General features: G+C 48.5%; 1 protein-coding gene and 3 pseudogenes across 1 annotated transcript; all 4 read right to left on the bottom strand.

Annotated features, from left to right (window-relative positions):
- Positions 1 to 312: 312 nt before the first annotated feature.
- Ddx41-ps1 (DEAD-box helicase 41, pseudogene 1) lies at positions 313 to 996 on the bottom strand (annotated as a pseudogene).
- Positions 997 to 4,809: 3,813 nt separating this feature from the next.
- Positions 4,810 to 6,982, bottom strand: Gle1-ps4 (GLE1 RNA export mediator, pseudogene 4; annotated as a pseudogene).
- Positions 6,983 to 11,264: 4,282 nt separating this feature from the next.
- On the bottom strand, positions 11,265 to 13,377 carry Gle1-ps7 (GLE1 RNA export mediator, pseudogene 7; annotated as a pseudogene).
- Positions 13,378 to 13,788: 411 nt separating this feature from the next.
- On the bottom strand, positions 13,789 to 16,171 carry LOC120103584 (WW domain-binding protein 11-like). The gene has a single exon (XM_039113339.2). The coding sequence runs from the start codon at positions 15,837 to 15,839 to the stop codon at positions 14,007 to 14,009; it is 1,833 nt and encodes a 610-aa protein (XP_038969267.1). The 5' UTR covers positions 15,840 to 16,171; the 3' UTR covers positions 13,789 to 14,006.
- Positions 16,172 to 18,620: the final 2,449 nt, after the last annotated feature.

Raw genomic sequence — 18,620 nt, 5'->3', positions numbered from 1 at the left:
AAGCAGTACATGCGGGCTGGGGTGTTCTCAATATAGGAGAACGTCTTATCTTTATCTGTAGAGCAGGGAGTCATCCGTCCGTCCGGATGGCCCCCGACTCAGCGGAGATGGTGGCTGCCGGTCCCTGGAACAATCCCTCGACCTTGCTTTTAGGCTTGGCTGGGCACATCTCAGGCCAGCTCTGTCTGCCCCTTTATCTGCTGTTCTTTTGCAGTTTTTATGAAGTTTTTATTTTAACTCTTCAGCTCTAAATGGTCCGGCAAGCCCTATAGTCTCCCTTAGGTAGTCCGGACCTTGTTTATGACTAACTTTTTGAAATTTAACTCTTCAGTTGCTGACCTGCTTAGTCTGCATAGCTTCGAGTTTGGGGAAGTCAGTGATGACCAAGGCCTCCACAGAAGGCGCAGCCCCGTTCTCCTCCGATGTCCAGCATGGACTCATCCCCACAGTGCAGCACTTGCGGAACAGGTGGTACCTTCTGCTTGACCTCCAGCAACAAGGCTTTGAGGTCCATGAGCACTGACTCATCGCAGGCCTTGTTGATAAAGGTGGTGGCGATGCCCGTGTTTCCCGAGCGCCCAGTTCGGCCGATTCGGTGCACATAGTTCTCGATTTCTTCAGGCATGTCATAGTTGATGACGTGCTGGATGGCAGGAAAGTCTAGGCCTTTAGAGGCCACGTCCGTGGCCACTAAGACGTCCTTCTTGCCTTCCCGGAATGCCTCAATGGCCTTGGTCCGCTCTTCCTGGTCTTTGCCCCCATGAATGGCCACAGCCTCAACTCCTTTGAGCAGGAGGTATTCGTGAATGGCATCCACATCTGCTTTCTTCTCTGCAAAGATGAGTACCGGTGGGGGCGTCTTCTGCAAGCACTCAAGCTGGTACACCATCTTGGCTTCCTCCTTCACATATTCCACCTCCTGGATGACGTCAAGGCTGGCTGCTCTAGCACGACCAACATTGATGGACATGCTCAAAACAATAAGAAAAAGAAACAAAAAATTGTTTTCAGAGCTCGAGATATTGCTCCCTAGTTGAAAGCACTGACTTTTCCTGCAAATGTCCTGAGTTCAATGTGTGTTGGCTACCTACATCTGGTGTGGGGCCTTCCCTTAAGAGTGGTTTTGTAAACAGTGAGACTCCATTGGAGAAAATTAACTTTTCCTCTGTGAGCAGATACTGGCTATAGTGCCTGGAACCAAACTACACAAGAACAGCCCATACCCTGAACAACTGACCTGCTTCTCCAGCCGGTTTTGCTCGTTTTCATAAAGGACATCTAAAAACACTAGTGAGAGCCACCTGAACCTTTGTGATTGCCAAGCCTGGCCATTGTGAGATTTGTCTTTTCACCACTGCTGAGGTAAGCACACAATACACACTGTACCCCTGGAGTTTTTCTTGTGGGCAAGCATTTCTAGTTCTACCTTCCTTTCCCCTCAGTCCTACTAATCTGCATCATAGTGCCTGAAGAAGACTCAAATATTTGGTACCTCTAACCCTTAGCACAACTCACTTATTTTTCTGTACCAAGACTAGTCCCACACTACTAAACATTATCTCTTGGTTCTAGTTTCATTTCGGTGGCTGTGGTTAAACTATTCCAGCAATACACAATTTACAAGGGAGGCGGGGGTATCTGGCTTACAATTCCAGGATACAACACACCAAGGGATGTCAAGCCTGCTAGCAAAATCCCACACACAAAAGCAAGAGTGACTTGCTTTCTTGCAGAGAAGGAAGGAGGGAGGAAAGCAGGCAGGCAAGGCAACTAATGAAAGATGCCAGGTTTGAGCATCCCAGTCGTCAAGGAAGTCCTTAAGAATTTTTATCCATGGTTGTCACCCGGTGACCTCTGCTCCCCATCCTGGACACTGGGAAGAAAAATATGAAATACAACACAGAAAGAAACAAAAGGGCAATCCTTACAGCCCACTGGCTTGCTATGCTAATGAGAGACAAAAGAGCCTACTGAGGACAAGGTTAAAATGATTATGGTGGGAAAAACAGAAAGGCAGAGACCAAAACCTGGGCTGGAGGATGGGACAAAAGGAATGGATCTGTGTTCTGACCAACAACTCTCCTTTTCCACAGAGGAAAGCATAGCATTTGGGGTGGGGACAACACGATGAGCCCTCACTGTCCAGTGGTTCTCTAGAGAACAGCAATTTTACTAGGCCGCAATTAGAAAAGTAGATCTGTAAAACTGATGGGTGTGACAGTGGGTAAAGGCTCTTGCAGCCAGACTTGACTACCAGAGGACAGCAGGGTCAGACAGAGAGCCAAAGACAACAGACAATCTCAGACTTTATGCACATGTCGTGGTAGCTTCACAAACACAGACACACACACAAACACATGTAAACAGAAACAGACACAAGCTTATGCTACATGCAACAAAAAGTAATAGAGATGTACAAATATATACATATAATATATATTGTATGTATGTATATATCAGTGTTTTATCTCCATGTATTCTGTAACCACATGCAGACCTGCTGCTCTAGGAGGCTAGAAGAGGGCTTTGGACCCGCTGGGTCCTAGAAGAGCAGATGTTTCTGAGCCACCTTGTGAGTGTTGGGAATGAGTGCACTCGACTGTCCTCTCAGACCCAATAACATTCCCTTCTCAATCACTTACCACGGGCAACACTTTCCTTTAGTTATGTGGGGTGTGGGTTTGCTTCACTTTTGCTGGACGTTCATGTGTTTGCCTATCTCATCCGGTTGTCGAATTTAACCAGTTACCTAGCTTGTTTGAGCCACCCACCCCAGGAATTTACAAAGACCAAACACATAAACAAACAAAAACTCGAAAGACCTAACTTCTCTCCATCTCGGTTTTAAACCCTGAATACTGAAAGGTTTTCAGAAGTTGAAGTGAGCTGACCGAGGCTGAAGAAGAGGTCACTCACTCTCTACAGTACTCACTACTGAATCGGGAAGACTTGAGTTCAAGGCAATTCATTTAAAAAATGAAAACAAAGAAAGGAAGGAAGTAAGGAAGGAAGAAGGAAAGAAACAAAGAAAGAAAGAAAAGGTGGAAGTCATATAATCAAAGCCCACCAGCATAGTTCCGTGGAGACTGTGGATTGAGGATCTTTGGACTTGGAAAGCAGTGGAATGCTTTAAGTTGGGCTCAGAGGGCTATCTCAGTAGGAGTATGAAGACCTGGTTCCTGAGAGGGATTTGAATCAGGCAGAGCTATCCAAGAGGTTTCAGTGGGGAAGAACTTCAGTATGGGGCCTGAGGACTGATTTTTTGTAGTATTTTGGTGGAGAACATGGCTGCTTTTTGCCCTAGTTGGAAGAATGTGGACGAGGCTAAGGTTTGGACACAGATTCATGGCGTTGAGGAAGGAGATCTCAGAAATGCCCATCAGAGACGTAGATCTCTGCCTACATCTAAGGAAGACTATTTGAAATATGCATAGCAAGCTTACAAAGGAGAGAAGTTAAACATTGAGTTTGAATATGAAAGGGGCACCAGCACATTAAACACACGTGAATCCTGAGTTAACCCTATGGAACTGAACTGAGAGAGTGTCAGGGTTTGGCAAGGGACTACTAACCGAGGAGTTTTAGTTCCAGGCACCGTGGTACATTCCTTCAATCCCAGGAGATAAAGCCAAGCACATCTCTGAGTTCAAGGTCAGTCAGAGAGAGCAATTTGGAGTTGTAGAAAAACTTAAAAGCAGGCCGGGTGGCACACCCCTTTCAGGATAGGAGATAGACATATGGATGTTTGAGGTCAAGATCAATGCCCAGAGCCAGATCCATGACAGTCAAGCTTAGGCAGCGAAGGAGTTGGGAAAGAGGAAGCCAGAGATCTTGTGGTAGAACAAGGGGACCATGTTGCAGCCCCTTCCTGTAAGCAGCAGAACTTGTGAGCTTTGGCCATGTGACTCTGGCTTTGTAGTCAAGAAGAGAAGTGGTCTGGTCTGTGGGGAAAGTTGATGCCGGTCATCCGGAGTTAGGAGATGAGCGGTGACGATGAAGGGAGCAGCATGGCTGAGGTGAAACCTTCCTGGAAGTGTTTTCTGAGAACACAAAGGAGCTGTGTTCTCCAGATAGGCACGGTGGTGCCTGGAGGCAAGCTTGTGTTGCACCTGATCTTGGTAATGGGTGAGATTCACCCAGGTGGTACTTACTGGTTTTGAGAAAGGAGGGTGCTGAAAACGGTTCTCTGGGAGCTTTCCTGACCTCAGTGACCCCACTCTCTGGTCTCACAAAAGTCCAAGCATGGGGCACCTTCCCCAAGGGGTCAGAGGGGAAGCCCTCAGGGAATTTCAATCTATAGGGGGGGAAAGCAGGGTGGGTGGGAGGATCAGCTGGTGTTCCCCTACAGGGCCTGGGGCTAAGTACCAGAAAGCAGTGTCCAGGTGGCACAGGCCTTGCAGAAGACAGATGCACCTTGGCTTTCTACAAGCTAAGAGCCGAGAAAATGGTCAGTCATCTCCTGAAGGACACTAGAGAGGAAAGGTTCAGCTAAGTGCCAAGTGCCCCTTTCTCACCCCTCCTTATACTTGTGAAAACGGAAAAGGCCTGTTCTGGATGTGTCTGTGACACCTCTAGAACTACCTAACCTGCCAAGAGACTGACAAACAGCTGTCAAGCACAAGAGCCTCATTCACACGGTACAGGTAAAGAAAAACACACAGACAAGCTTCTCAACCTGACAGGATTCTTCCAAATCCGTTGCTTTATTCTTAAAGGAGCTACCACCCCTCCCTTCCCCCGACACAAACAGCCCCCACCCTCTGCGTCCCTCCTCTCCCAGATCCCCCACACCCACCCCAGAAACAGAGTTGAGAAGAAGGACATCAAGAGTTCCAGAAGGAGGCTGTCAGAATACCTCTGGGGACAGGGATCTCCCTGCGCTGCAGACATTTGTCCAAGAACTGCTGCAGTCGCACTACAGAGCCCATCTGTCCTAAGCTGGTGATGGCTTCAATTCTGGGCAGGTAGTCCTCTCTGATGACAAGGTCCAGCTTACAGAACTGGACCTGGTACTGTTTCACGAGGGCATTGCCACACACCTCCAGGAAGTCAAAGAGGAGAGTGGCTGTCACATGGGGGAGAGGCTCCAGGTTCAAGACCTGTGCCAACCAGCGCCAGCCATGCTGTAAGCCGTGAGGGTGAGCCTCCTGCTGGTCTCCATATGGCCACTGGAGCTGGATGATGGCGGCATAGAAACGGATCATCCCGGACATCCGTTTCAGAAAGTGGTCCTGTTCCTCCACCTTGGAATGTGTCACTCGGTAACCAAGCATCTGTCCATAATCCTCCAAAGCCATCCCTTCCTTGAAAACAGGGTGGAAAGGAACGGAGTAGGGACACTGCCTGTGGAGCTGAGCGAGGATGAGGTCTCCCACTCTGGGTTGGAGCATACAGATCCCAGAGGCGACGGCCGCAATGGGGAAGGCAGCTTCGGGGTGAGAGGCCACTTCCGACTCCCCTTGGTTGACGAACTTCTCCGCCAGTTTGTACTGGACAAAGTCCATCCCCTGAGGGTGAAGACTGACAGACTCGGGAGGTCCACCAGACTGCACAGGCTGTCAAGAGAGCAGGCTGTGGAGTCTGTCGAAGACCTCCTTGAGCTTTGAACCTGCACTGCTGGAGGTCTGGCTCACTGGGATGGTGGCTGCCTTCTGCAAGTCCATCTTGATCCTTCTGTCCTGACTGTCCTTGCTGCTGCTCAGGTCCTCAAAGGCCAACTCGCATTTCGCAGAAGCATCCTGAAGTTACTGGTACCACTGCCTGGTCCCATCCTGGACCAGCAGCTGCGGGTGTTCCTTCCCCTGAGTCCCTGCTGGGCTTGGGCTGGGGGCAGAGGTCCGGGCAGAAGCCCTTGGCGCTGGGAGCCCTGTGACTCTTGTAGCTGGATGCAGGCCTCCTCCTACTCCTCCTCCTTCACTTAGGTGCCTCTGGAGATCTCCTGCTCTAAATAGAAGAGGAGGTCCCTCATTTCCTGCAGGGCTCCCTCACCCTCAGCTTGGTTCTCTGCTGTGGGATAGTCAGTGTCCAAGGTGGTGGAAAGGAGTCCGGAGATGAAGTCGCACAGCTGCTTGCCCCGGCTCTGGAAGGCTGACAGGTCCACCTTCAGGAGGTCTCTGCTGAATGTGCAGCTCTGTCCAGCTGCTGGTTGAGCTGCACGACCTCCTCTTGAGGGTGCACCTGCTATGCACACAGAACGGCCTTCCTCCTCTGGAAGCCGCTCCTACTCTGCCTGCTTCTTTTGCTGCTGTTGCTTAGCATCTCCAAGCTGCAGGGAGAGAAGCTTGGCTCTGCCGCCATGCTCAGCTCTCAGCTTCTTCTGATGGTCCAGGGCTTGTCTGGTACTCTATTACATCATTTCCTGTAAGTCCCGGAAGTCCTTCTGCAGCTTCTGCTCCCTCAGCTCGTCAAACCTCTCCAGCTGTTGGCATGCCATCTCTGAGAGGTCTAGCACCTTCCTCTCTTGCTCCTCCTGCCGCCGCCTCAGGCCCTCTGCTACTCTCCTTCTGCTGGCCAATTTGTAGTTTCAGATGCAACCCTCCACTCCTATGACAGGAGAGGACTGAAGTGCTATAGGTTCTGCCAACCGGCATTCCGTTGGTTCTGCTTTTATTTGCTGTTGAGGGTGAAGGGCTTTGCGGGGTACTTGTGCCAGGAGACTTAAGGAGTGGGGATTGGTTGTGGCCTGAAGCACATCTAGAGGTTGGTGAATTATCCAAGGGGGTGCCATATCTGACTTGTGGTGTGAGTTGGTGGGTGGGATGTGATCTACCACCCATCCGGAGTAACAGGACAGTATGGGAAATGAGATGCATTATTCCAAATCATGCTAGAGTCTCATCAGTCCCTTGTGCTCACGGTGCAGGAGGCCTTTGTTTCGGGACACCCTCAGGGTTTCCCAGCAGGCACCATTCCACATCATTTACCTTTAAACTATTTATATTTGAAGTAAGGTCTTATTTGAAATCTATTTGGGAAAGCATTTTTTATCTTGATATGCAACATTTTATTTCTTTATAAAACACGCAAAGACTTTGGCTTTTGGAAAATTATCTTTAATCCCAGATTCGTATATTTCTTCCCACATACCATGTGATGAATTAGTAAGGGATATTGTAATCCATTTCAGTACAAGGAAAATATTACAAAATATTTACAGGAAAATTTTAAAAATAACTCAATCACAAAAGTCAAGTTGGAATAATCTTTTTTCCTCCAGAATTTTCTACTCTAGTCCCCACTGCACATGAGTGAAAAGGAGAAACTAAGACCTCCCTTACAGAATTCCCAAAATAGAGAGGGGATGAGACGGAGGATATGGTGGTGTCAAAGGGCACAGAGGTGGGGAGGGTTCATTCCTTCACGTCCTGGTCGATTATAAAGAAACGAGTTGCGTGGGGATCCCAGCAGACAAACATTAGGAGGCTCCTGGAACGGGACTTGGACAACACCTGACAGTGGACATTGCTCTTCCCTCTAAGTTTAGCAAGTGTCTGTTGTTCCACACTCCAGTCCTCTGGAGAGAAGCCTGTCCTGGCAGGAGACTCTGTCACAGCAGCCCTCCCATCTCTTTCATAAATGCTTCATAAGCATCGTCCTTAGTTTGTGCTGAAGTAGGAAATGAGGGACACCATCTTGGGGCTGCTTTGGCAATGGGCACAGCAGCCTCATCCTCCAACCTTCTTTGGAAAACAGTACCATCTTTATTGTGGTTAAACTATTCCAGCAATACACAATTTACAAGGGAGGCAGGGGAATCTGGCTTACAATTCCAGGATACAATACACCAAGGGATGTCAAGACCTCTAGCGAAATCCCACACACAAAAGCAAGAGTGACTTGCTTTCTTGCAGAGAAGGAAGGAGGGAGGAAAGCAGGCAGGCAAGGCAACTAATGAAAGATGCCAGGTTTGAGCAGCCCAGTCGTCAAGGAAGTCCTTAAGAATTTTTATCCATGGTTGTCACCCAGTGACCTCTGCTCCCCATCCCGGACACTCTGCGGAGAAAAATATGAAATACATGTACTCCCGGAAGCTTCTGTATTCAGGACCCAAATCAACATACCTGGTGAACTTCAGCTTCTCAGAAGAAGGAAGATCCTTTCTTCCCAAGATATAGTGTTTCTCGGTTGTCCTGCTGCCCTTGATCTCCTTGTAGAGACCCAGTAGGCCTAGATCAGCTATCCCACGCGCCTCAGCCTCCAAATGAACTCCAAGGTGGGAAGGAGAGAGTACTGTGTCTGGGCCTGGACAGAGCTTGGGTAGATATACCTTTCCCCAAAGCCCCGCCTCCACAGCGACGACCCTCCTCCAACAAGGCCACACCTCTCGAGACTACCTAGTCCTGCCCCAAGCAGAATCAAATCAGCACAACACAGAAAGAAACAAAAGGGCAATCCTTACAGCCCACTGGCTTGCTATGCTAATGAGAGACAAAAGAGCCTACTGAGGACAAGGTTAAAATGATTAATGTGGGAAAAACGGAAAGGGAGAGACCAATACCTCGGCTGGAGGATGGGACAAAAGGAATGGATCTGTGTTCTGACCAACAACTCTCCTTTTCCACAGAGGAAAGCATAGCATTTGGGGTGGGGACAACACGATGAGCCCTCACTGTCCAGTGGTTCTCTAGAGAACAACAATTTTACTAGGCCGCAATTAGAAAAGTAGATCTGTAAAACTGATGGGTGTGACAGTGGGTAAAGGCTCTTGCAGCCAGACTTGACTACCAGAGGACAGCAGGGTCAGACAGAGAGCCAAAAACAACAGACAATCTCAGACTTTATGCACAGGTCGTGGTAGCTTCACAAACACAGACACACACACAAACACATGTAAACAGAAACAGACACAAGCTTATGCTACATGCAACAAAAAGTAATAGAGATGTACAAATATATACATATAATGTATATTATATGTATGTATATATCAGTGTTTTATCTCCACGTATTCTGTAACCACATGCAGACCTGCTGCTCTAGGAGGCTAGAAGAGGGCTTTGGACCCGCTGGGTCCTAGAAGAGCAGATGTTTCTGAGCCACCTTGTGAGTGTTGGGAATGAGTGCACTCGACTGTCCTCTCAGACCCAATAACATTCCCTTCTCAATCACTTACCACGGGCAACGCTTTCCTTTAGTTATGTGGGGTGTGGGTTTGCTTCACTTTTGCTGGATGTTCATAAGTTTGCCTATCTCATCCGGTTGTCGAATTTAACCAGTTACCTAGCTTGTTTGAGCCACCCACCCCAGGAATTTACAAAGACCAAACACATAAACAAACAAAAACTCGAAAGACCTAACCTCTCTCCATCTCGGATTTAAACCCTGCATACTGAAAGGTTTTCAGAGGTTGAAGTGAGCTGACCGAGGCTGAAGAGGAGGTCACTCACTCTCTACAGTACTCACTACTCAAGGGGGAAGACTTGAGTTCAAGGCAATTCATTTAAAAAATGAAAACAAAGAAAGAAGGAAAGAAAGAAACAAAGAAAGAAAGAAAATGTGGAAGGCATATAATAAAAGCCCACCAGCATAGTTCCATGGAGACTGTGGATTGAGGATCTTTGGACTTGGAAAGCAGTGGATGCTTTAAGTTCGGCTCAGAGGGCTATCTCAGTAGGAGTATGAAGACCTGGTTCCTAACAGTGATTTGAATCAGGCAGAGCTATCCAAGAGGTTTCAGTGGGGAAGAATTTCAGTATGGGGCCTTAGGACTGATTTTTTGTAGTATTTTGGTGGAGAACATGGCTGCTTTTTGCCCTAGTTGGAAGAATGTGGACGAGGCTAAGGTTTGGACACAGATTCATGGCGTTGAGGAAGGAGATCTCAGAAATGCCCATCAGAGACGTGGTTCTCTGCCTACATCTAAGGAAGACCATTTGAAATATGCATAGCAAGCTTACAAAGGAGAGAAGTTAAAACATTGAGTTTGAATATGAAAGGGGCACCAGCACACTAAACACAGGTGAATCCTGAGTTAACCCTATGGAACTGAACTGAGAGAGTGTCAGAGTTTGGCAAGGTACTACCGAGCGAGGAATTTAATTCCAGGCTCCAAGGTACATTCCTTCAATCCCAGGAGATAAAGCCAAGCACATCTCTGAGTTCAAGGTCAGTCAGAGAGAGCAATTTGGAGTTGTAGAAAAACTTAAATGCAGGCCGGGTGGCACACCCCTTTCATGCCAGGAGACAGCCATATGGATGTTTGAGGTCAAGGTCAATGCCCAGAGCCAGATCCATGACAGTCAAGCTTAGGCAGCGAAGGAGTTGGGAAAGAGGAAGCCTTGGTAGAACTTGTGGTAGAACAAGGGGACCATGTTGCAGCCCCTTCCTGTAAGCAGCAGAACTTGTGAGCTTTGGCCATGGGTCTCTGGCTTTGTAGTCAAGAAGAGAAGTGGTCTGGTCTGTGGGGAAAGTTGATGCTGGTCAGCCAGAGTTAGGAGATGAGCGGCGATGATGAAGGGAGCAGCATGGCTGAGGTGAAACCTTCCTGGAAGTGTTTTCTGAGAACACGAAGGAGCTGTTTCCCGGAAAGGCACGGTGGTGCCTGGAGGAAAGCTTGTGTTGCACCTGACCTTGGTAATGGGTGAGAGTCACCCAGGTGGTATTTACTGGTTTTGAGAAAGGAGGGTGCTAAAAAATGGTTCTATGGGAGCCTTCTTGACTTAAGTGACCCCACTCTCCGGTCTCAAAAAAGTTCAAGCATGGAGCGCCTTCCCCAAGAGGTCTGAGGGGAAGCCCTTAGCGAATATAACATTCTGGGGGGAAAAGCAGGAAAGTGAGACTAGGAGGGAGGATCACCTGGTGTTCCCCTACAGGGCCTGTGGCTAAGTACCAGAGAGCAGTGTCCAGGTGGCACAGGCCTTGCAGAAGACAGATGCACCTTGGCTTTCTACAAGCTAAGAGCCGAGCAAATGGTCAGCCATCTCCTGAAGGACACTAGAGAGGAAAGGTTCAGCTAAGTGCCAAGTGCCCCTTTCTCACCCCTCCTTATACTTGTGAAAACGGAAAAGGCCTGTTCTGGATGTGTGTGACACCTCTAGAACTACCTAAGCTGCTAAGAGTCTGACGAACGGCTGTCAAGCACAAGAGCCTCATTCACAGGGTACAGGTAAAGACAAACACACAGACGAACTTCTCAACCTGACAGGATTCTTCCAAATCCGTTGCTTTATTCTTAAAAGAGCTCCCACCCCTCCCTTCCCCTGCCACAAACGGCCCCCACCCTCTGAGTCCCTCCTCTCCCACATCCGCCACACCCACCCCAGAAACAGAGTTGAGAAGGACATCAAGAGTTCCAGAAGGAGGGTGTCAGAATACCTCTGGGGACAGGGATCTCCCTGCGCTGCAGACATTTGTCCAAGAACTGCTGCAGTCGCACTACAGAGCCCATCTGTCCTAAGCTGGTGATGGCTTCAATTCTGGGCAGGTAGTCCTCTCTGATGACAATGACCAGCTTCCAGAACTGGACCTGGTACTGTTTCACCAGGGCATTGCCACACACCTCCAGGAAGTCAAAGAGGAGAGTGGCTGTCACATGCGGGAGAGGCTCCAGGTTTAAGACCTGTGCCAACCAGCCCTAGCCATGCTGTAACCCGTGAAAGTGAGGCTCCTGCTGGTCTCCATATGGCCACTGGAGCTGGATGATCACAGCATAGAAACAGATCATCCCGGACATCCGTTTCAGAAAGTGGTCCTGTTCCTCCACCTTGGAATGTGTCACTCTGTAGCCAAGCATCCGTCCATAATCCTCCAAAGCCATCCCTTCCTTGAAAGCAGGGTGGAAAGGAACGGAGTAGGGACACTGCCTGTGGAGCTGAGCGAGGATGAGGTCTCCCACTCTGGGGTGGAGCATCCAGATCCCAGAGGCCACGGCCGCAATGGGGAAGGCAGCTTCGGGGTGAGAGGCCACTTCCAACTCCCCTTGCTTGACAAATTTCTCTGCCACTTTGTACTGGACAAAGTCCAGCCCCTGAGGGTGAAGACTGACAGACACGGGACGCCCACCAGATTGCACAGGCTGTCCAGAGAGCAGGCTGTGGAGTCTGTCGAAAACCTCCTTGAGCTTTGAACCCGCGCTGCTGGAGATCTGGCTCACTGGGATGGTGGCTACCTTCTGCAAGTCCATCTTGATCCTTCTGTCCTGACTGTCCTTGCTGCTGCTCAGGTCCTCAAAGGCCAACTCGCATTTGGCAGGAGCATCCTGAAGTCGCTGGTACCAATGAGTCGTCCCATCCTGGACCTGTGCCTGCAGGTCTTCCTTCGCCTGAGTCCCTGCTGGGCTTGGGCTGGGGGCAGAGGTCCCGGCAGGAGCCCTCGGGCACTGGGGGCCCTGTGACTCCTGTCCCTTGATGCGGGCCTCCTCCTACTCCTCCTCCTTCACTTAGGTGCCTCTGGAGATCTCCTGCTCTAAATAGAAGAGGAGGTCCCTCATTTCCTGCAGGGCTCCCTCAGCCTCAGCTTGGTTCTCTGCTGTGGGATAGTCAATGTCCAAGGTGGTAGAAAGGAGTCCGGAGATGAAGTCGCACAGCTGCTTGCCCCGGCTCTGGAAGGCAGACAGGTCCAGGTTCAGGAGGTCTCTACTGAATGTGCAACTCTGTCCAGCTGCTCGTTGAGCTGCACCACCTCTGCTTGAGGGTGCACCTGAAACGCACAGGGATCTGGCCTTCCTCCTCTGGAAGCCGCTCCTAATCAGCCTGCTTCTTTTGCTGCTGTTGCTTGGCCTCTCCAAGCTTTAGGGAGAGAAGCTTGGCTCTGCAGCCATGCTCAGCTCTCAGCTTCTTCTGATGTTCCAGGTCTTATCTGCTACTCTATTACATCATTTCCTGTAAGTCCCGGAAGTCCTTCTGCAGCTTCTGCTCCCTCAGCTCGTCAAACCTCTCCAGCTGATGGCATGCCATCTCTGACAGGTCTAGCACCTTCCTCTCTTGCACCTCCTGCTGCAGCCTCAAGCCCTCTGCTGCTCTCCTTCTGCTGGGCAATTTGTAGTTTCAGATGCAACCCTCCATTCTGATGGCCCGAGAGGACTGCGGTGCTATAGGTTCTGCCAACAGGGATTCACGTTGGTTCTGCTTTTATTTGCTATTGAGGGTGAAGGGCTTTGCGGGGTACTTGTGCCAGGAGACTTAAGGAGTGGGGATTGGTTGTAGCCTGAAGCAGATCTAGAGGATGGTGAATTATCCAAGGGGGTGCCATATCTGGCTTGTGGTATGAGTTGGTGGGTGGGATGTGATCTACCACCCATCCGGAGTAACAGGACAGTGTGGGAAATGAGATGCATTATTCCAAATCATGCTAGAGTCTCATCAGTCCCTTGTGCTCACAGTGCAGGAGGCCTTTGTTGCAGGACACCCTCAGGGTTTCCCAGTAGTGGTCATTGCACATCATTGACCTTTCAACTAATTATATTTGAAATAAGGTCTCATTTGAAATCTAGTTTGGAAAGCATTTTTTATCTTGATATGCAACATTTTATTTCTTTATAAAACACTCAAAGACTTTAACTTTTGGAAAATTATCTTTAATCCCAGAATCGTATATTTCTTCCCACATACCATGCGATGAATTAGTAAGGGATATTGCAATCCATTCAGTACAAGGAAAGCATTACAAAATATTTACAGGAAAATATTAAATATAACTCAATCACAAAAGTCAAGTTGGAGTAATCTTTTTTCCTCCAGAATTTTCTACTCTAGTCCCCACTGCACATGAGTGAAAACGAGTAACTAAGACCTTCCTTACAGAATTCCCAAAATAGAGAGGGGATGAGACGGAGGATATGGTGATGTCAAAGGGAACAGGGGTTGGCAGCGTTCATTCCTTCACGTCTTGGTAGATTATAAAGAAACGAGTTGCGTGGGGATCCCAGCAGACAAACATTAGGAGGCTCCTGGAACGGGACTTGGACAACACCTGACAGTGGACATTGCTCTTCCCTCTAAGTTTAGCAAGAGTCTGTTGTTCCACAATCCAGTCCTCTGGAGAGAAGCCTGTCCTGGCAGGAGACTCTGTCACAGCAGCCCTCCCATCTCTTTCATAAACGCTTCATAAGCATCGTCCTTAGTTTGGGCTGAAGCAGGAAATGAGGGACCCCATCTTGGGGCTGCTTTGGCAATGGGCACAGCAGCTTCATCCTCCAACCTTCTTTGGAAAACAGTAGCATCTTTATTCTCACGTCGCACTCTCAGTGCAGTGGGCACGAACCGTGTGATGTCTGCCTTGGGATTAGTGATCTGGGGCTTGGCACTGATGGTCACTGTGGCTTTCTTCGCCATGGTGACTACACTTCCACCTTCTGCCTTTGGTCCCTGAATGAGGCTGGGCAGGGCAGTCACCACCCCTGGGTTGGGCAAGAGACCTGTCGTGTAAAGGGAAGGTGGAGCAGGTTCAAGAGGAGGCACCAAGGATGGGCAAATCATCCCAGGATGAGGAGCGATCCCTGGAAGTGCATGAGGAAGCCTTGGCAGAGGTCCTTGCTGGGGCTGAGGGGGTAGACCTGGAGGAGGACCTGGGGGAGGGCCAGGAAGTCTGCCTGGAGGAGGTCCTTGAATTCCTGGCATTCCAGGTGGTCTCAGGAATGCAGTAGCCCTTGGAGGTGGCCCAGGAGGAGGGCCTGTAGATGGTCCAGGAGGTAGAAGAGGTGGTCCTGGCATGGGAGGTGCTTGTGTCTGAGGAGGAATGGACTGTGGAGGAGCCTGGTGTTGTGAAGAGGCAGCAGTTGTGCCCTCAGAGTGGGAATCTTCTTTATCCTGCTTCTGTGATTGTTTCCCCACTTCAGAACCTTTAGAGTCTTGCTCATCCTGCTCCTCTGAAAATTGCTCTACTCCCCGTCCTTCCTCGGGGATTTCCTGATCTGCCATTCGCAGCATCATGGCTTGAAGAGGAGTCAGCTCCTTTATGCTGTTCTTCCTTGATTTCCCAGGCTTATCAGCACATCGCACCCTCAGACCTGACCTTTTCTCTTTACTATTGTTGCTCTCAGTACCACTGGGGTGACTCTCTGAGTCCAATCTGTCAGGGTCTCTGTCCCCAGTACTCTCATCATGTGTATCTTGCTCCATGTCCTCCGGATAGCCATCCTCCTCCCTGGTGCTGGACATGTCCTCATCATGACCACGCTGAGCAAGCTCTGGGCTGTACAGCATGTCTTCATCTTGTCTCTGAGGGGGAAGACCTAGAGCAAAGCCCTCTTTACAGCCATCCACCAGCAGAACTTGAGAAGGAGGAGGGCCAGGTGGAGGGCCGGGTGGTTTTCTGCCAGGGGGCAAATGTGGAACACCAGGACCCTGGAGAGGCAGGACAGGAACTGCTGGGGTTGGAGGCCCGTATGCTGAGGCTTTCCTCAGGATGGAGGGCGGCTGGGCACCAGGAAGGGGAATGTCCTGGATGAAGACTTTGGAAGGAGCATGGGGCATGTCTGGCAAAAGGATGCTCTCTAAGTCCACATGCTGAGCGTTCTTGACCGCATCAAAATACTGGATCCGTTGATTTCTCTTTTGTTCATATTCTACCTGTAGCTGTCTCAATTCTTTGTACACATCTGGGTTTTCTTTTTGATAAAGGTGTAGAATTCTTTCAAACATTTCCCGCAGCCTTTTCAGCTTAGCTTTCAGTACTTTCTCATGCAGCTGTGGCTGTTGCACTGGGTTAAACTCCATTGCATCCAGTGTCTCCATGTCCCGGATAATCTGTTTGGGATCTTTCATCTTCAAAGCTGCAGTTCGGACCATCATGCGTTGTTTTTTGTTCTTTTTCAATTCTCTCTGCCTGGCTTCCTTTCTGGCTTGGTCTGTGGGGTTAATAAACTTCCCACTCTTGGTGGAGGATGTTGATCTTCGTCCCATGTTGACAATATATTTGATATATATTTCCTCTTCAGTAAATAAAAAACAGAAGGACAGCCGAGTCCTTTCTGAGAAGGGGCCTTCTCTCCCTCTGTGTCCACCACCCAGGCAAAGCAATCTAGAAACCTCGAACCCTGGAAAGAATTCTTTTTATCAAATTTATGCACACAGCATCAAATTGTATAGCTTAATAAAAATTTCATCTCATCATTACGAGAAACATATACAAAAAGAGCAGTCTAGGGCTTCATAAAACAATAAACTCAGATACCATTTTAAGAGATTTTTAAGAAATTTAGAGTAATCAAGACTATAAGGTCATTTGTGTTTATCAGGGCCTTAGTACAGCACTAGACCCCTCACAAATATGCACCACCACACTTTGAATGGACATGCTCAAAACAATAAAGAAAAAGAAACAAAAACTTGTGTTCAGAGCTCCAGATATTGCTCCCTGGTTGAAAGCACTGACTTTTCCTGCAAATGTCCTGAGTTCAATGTCTGGCAACTGCATGGTGGCTCCCAACCTAATGTGTTCAGGATGCCCTCTTCTGGTGTGTCTGAAGACAGCTACATTATGCTGATATAAATAACTCTTAAACTTTTGTTCAGTTCATGAAATGAATGAAAAATGGAAGAAGCCACACGTTTTGTTACTAAGTTCTACTTTGAGACACAAAATAACACATATGCAGTTGACATAGACAAGACAGTTACATGGAGTCCTGGGCCATCCAGAGAAAACAAAGAGCAAACAGAAAGTTCAACTTCATCTCTTTAGATGTGAGAAAGACCTAGTGACAAACCAACTGACCAGAATAGGACAAAACTAATAAAAAGAAAACCTGGAAAAACATTCCTCAGTTCATTTTGTGTTGGCTACCTACATCTGGTGTGGGTCCTTCCCTTAAGAGTGGTTTTGTAAACAGTGAGACTCCGTTGGAGAAAATTAACTTTTCCTCTGTGAGCAGATACTGGCGATAGTGTCTGGAACCAAACTACACAAGAACAGCCCATGCCCTGAACGACTGACCTGCTTCTCCAGACCGTTTTGCTCATTTTCATAAAGGACATCTAAAAACACTAGTGAGAGCCACCTGAACCTTTGTGATTGCCAACTTGGCCATTGTGAGATTTGTCTTTTCACCACTGCTGAGGTAAGCACACAATACACACTGTACCCCTGGAGTTTTTCTTGTGGGCAAGCATTTCTAGTTCTACCTTCCTTTCCCCTCATAGTCCTACTAATCTACATCATAGTGCCTGAAGAAGACTCCGATATTTGGCACCTCTAACACTTAGCACAACTCACTTATTTTCCTGTACCAAGACTAGTCCCACACTACTAAACATTATCTCTTGGTTCTAGTTTCATTTCGGTGGCTGTGGTTAAACTATTCCAGCAATACACAGTTTACAAGGGAGGCGGGGGTGGGGGGTAATCTGGCTTACAATTCCAGGATGCAGCACACCAAGAGATATCAAGCCCGCTTGCAAAATCCCACACATAAAAGCAAGAGTGACTTGCTTTCTTGCAGAGAAGGAAGGAGGGAGGAAAGCAGGCAGGCAAGGCAACTAATGAAAGATGCCAGGTTTGAGCAGCCCAGTCGTCAAGGAACTCCTTAAGAATTTTTATCCATGGGGTTGGGGATTTGGCTCAGTGGTAGAGCGCTTGCCCAGGAAGCGCAAAGTCCTGGGTTCGATCCCCAGCCCCGGAAAGAAAAAAAAAAAGAATTTTTATCCATGGTTGACACCGGGTGACCTCTGCTCCACATCCCGGACACTCTGGGAAGAAAAATATGAAATACATGTACTCACGGATGCTTCTGTATTCAGGACCCAAATCAAACATACCTGGTGAACTTCAGCTTCTCAGAAGAAGGAAGATCCTTTCTTCCCTTACTTTTTTCGGTTGTCCTGACTGCCCTGGAACTCTTTGTATAGACCGCGTGGGCCTAGATCACCTATCCCGCGAGCCTCTACCTCCAAATAAACTCCAAGGTAGGAAGGAGAGAGTACTGTGTCTGGGCCTGGACAGAGCTTGGGTAGATATACCTTTCCCCAAAGCCCCGCCTCCACAGCGACGCCCCTCCTCCAACAAGGCCACACCTCGCGAGACTACCACATCCTGCTCCAAACAGAATCGAATCAGCATAACAAGGAAAGAAGCAAAAGGGCAATTCTTACAGCCCACTGGCTTGCTATGCTAATGAGAGACAGAAGAGTCTACAGATGACAATGTTAAAATGATTAATGTGGGAAAACAGAAAGTCACAGACCAAAACCTGGACTGGAGGATAGGACAAAAGGGATGGATCTGTGTTCTTAAGGTCAACTCTCCTTTTCCACAGAGGCATAGCATTTGGGGTGCTTGCACCATGATGAGCCCTCACTGTCCAGTGGAAATCTAGAGGAGAGCAATATTACAGTCACACAATTAACCCTAGCTGAAACCGAAGTTGGATCCAGGAACTTGGGAATTGCTATGAGAGGCACGACCATGCTTTTGTTGGAAGACTCTATTTTGGCACTTTGGTTTTGAAAGGCAGTGGAATGCTTTAAATGGGGCTCAATAGGCTATCTTAGTAGTAATATTGGAGACCTTGGTATTGAGAGTGATCTGAATTGTACAGATCTGGACCAAGAGTTTTTAGCGGACAGGTTCTTCAGTAGGTGGAGAAAAGTCTATTTTTGTAGTATTTTGATGAACAACATGACTGCTGTCTGCCCCTCTCTGAACAGTCACCTTGAGGCTAAGAGACCCAGATTATTGCAATGACA

This window comes from Rattus norvegicus, chromosome 6 (assembly GCF_036323735.1).
Source record: "Rattus norvegicus strain BN/NHsdMcwi chromosome 6, GRCr8, whole genome shotgun sequence".
NCBI classification, from domain to species: Eukaryota; Metazoa; Chordata; class Mammalia; order Rodentia; family Muridae; genus Rattus; species Rattus norvegicus.
The sequence above is the reverse complement of the archived record's forward strand: the minus strand, read 5'-3'. Positions and strand labels throughout refer to the sequence as shown.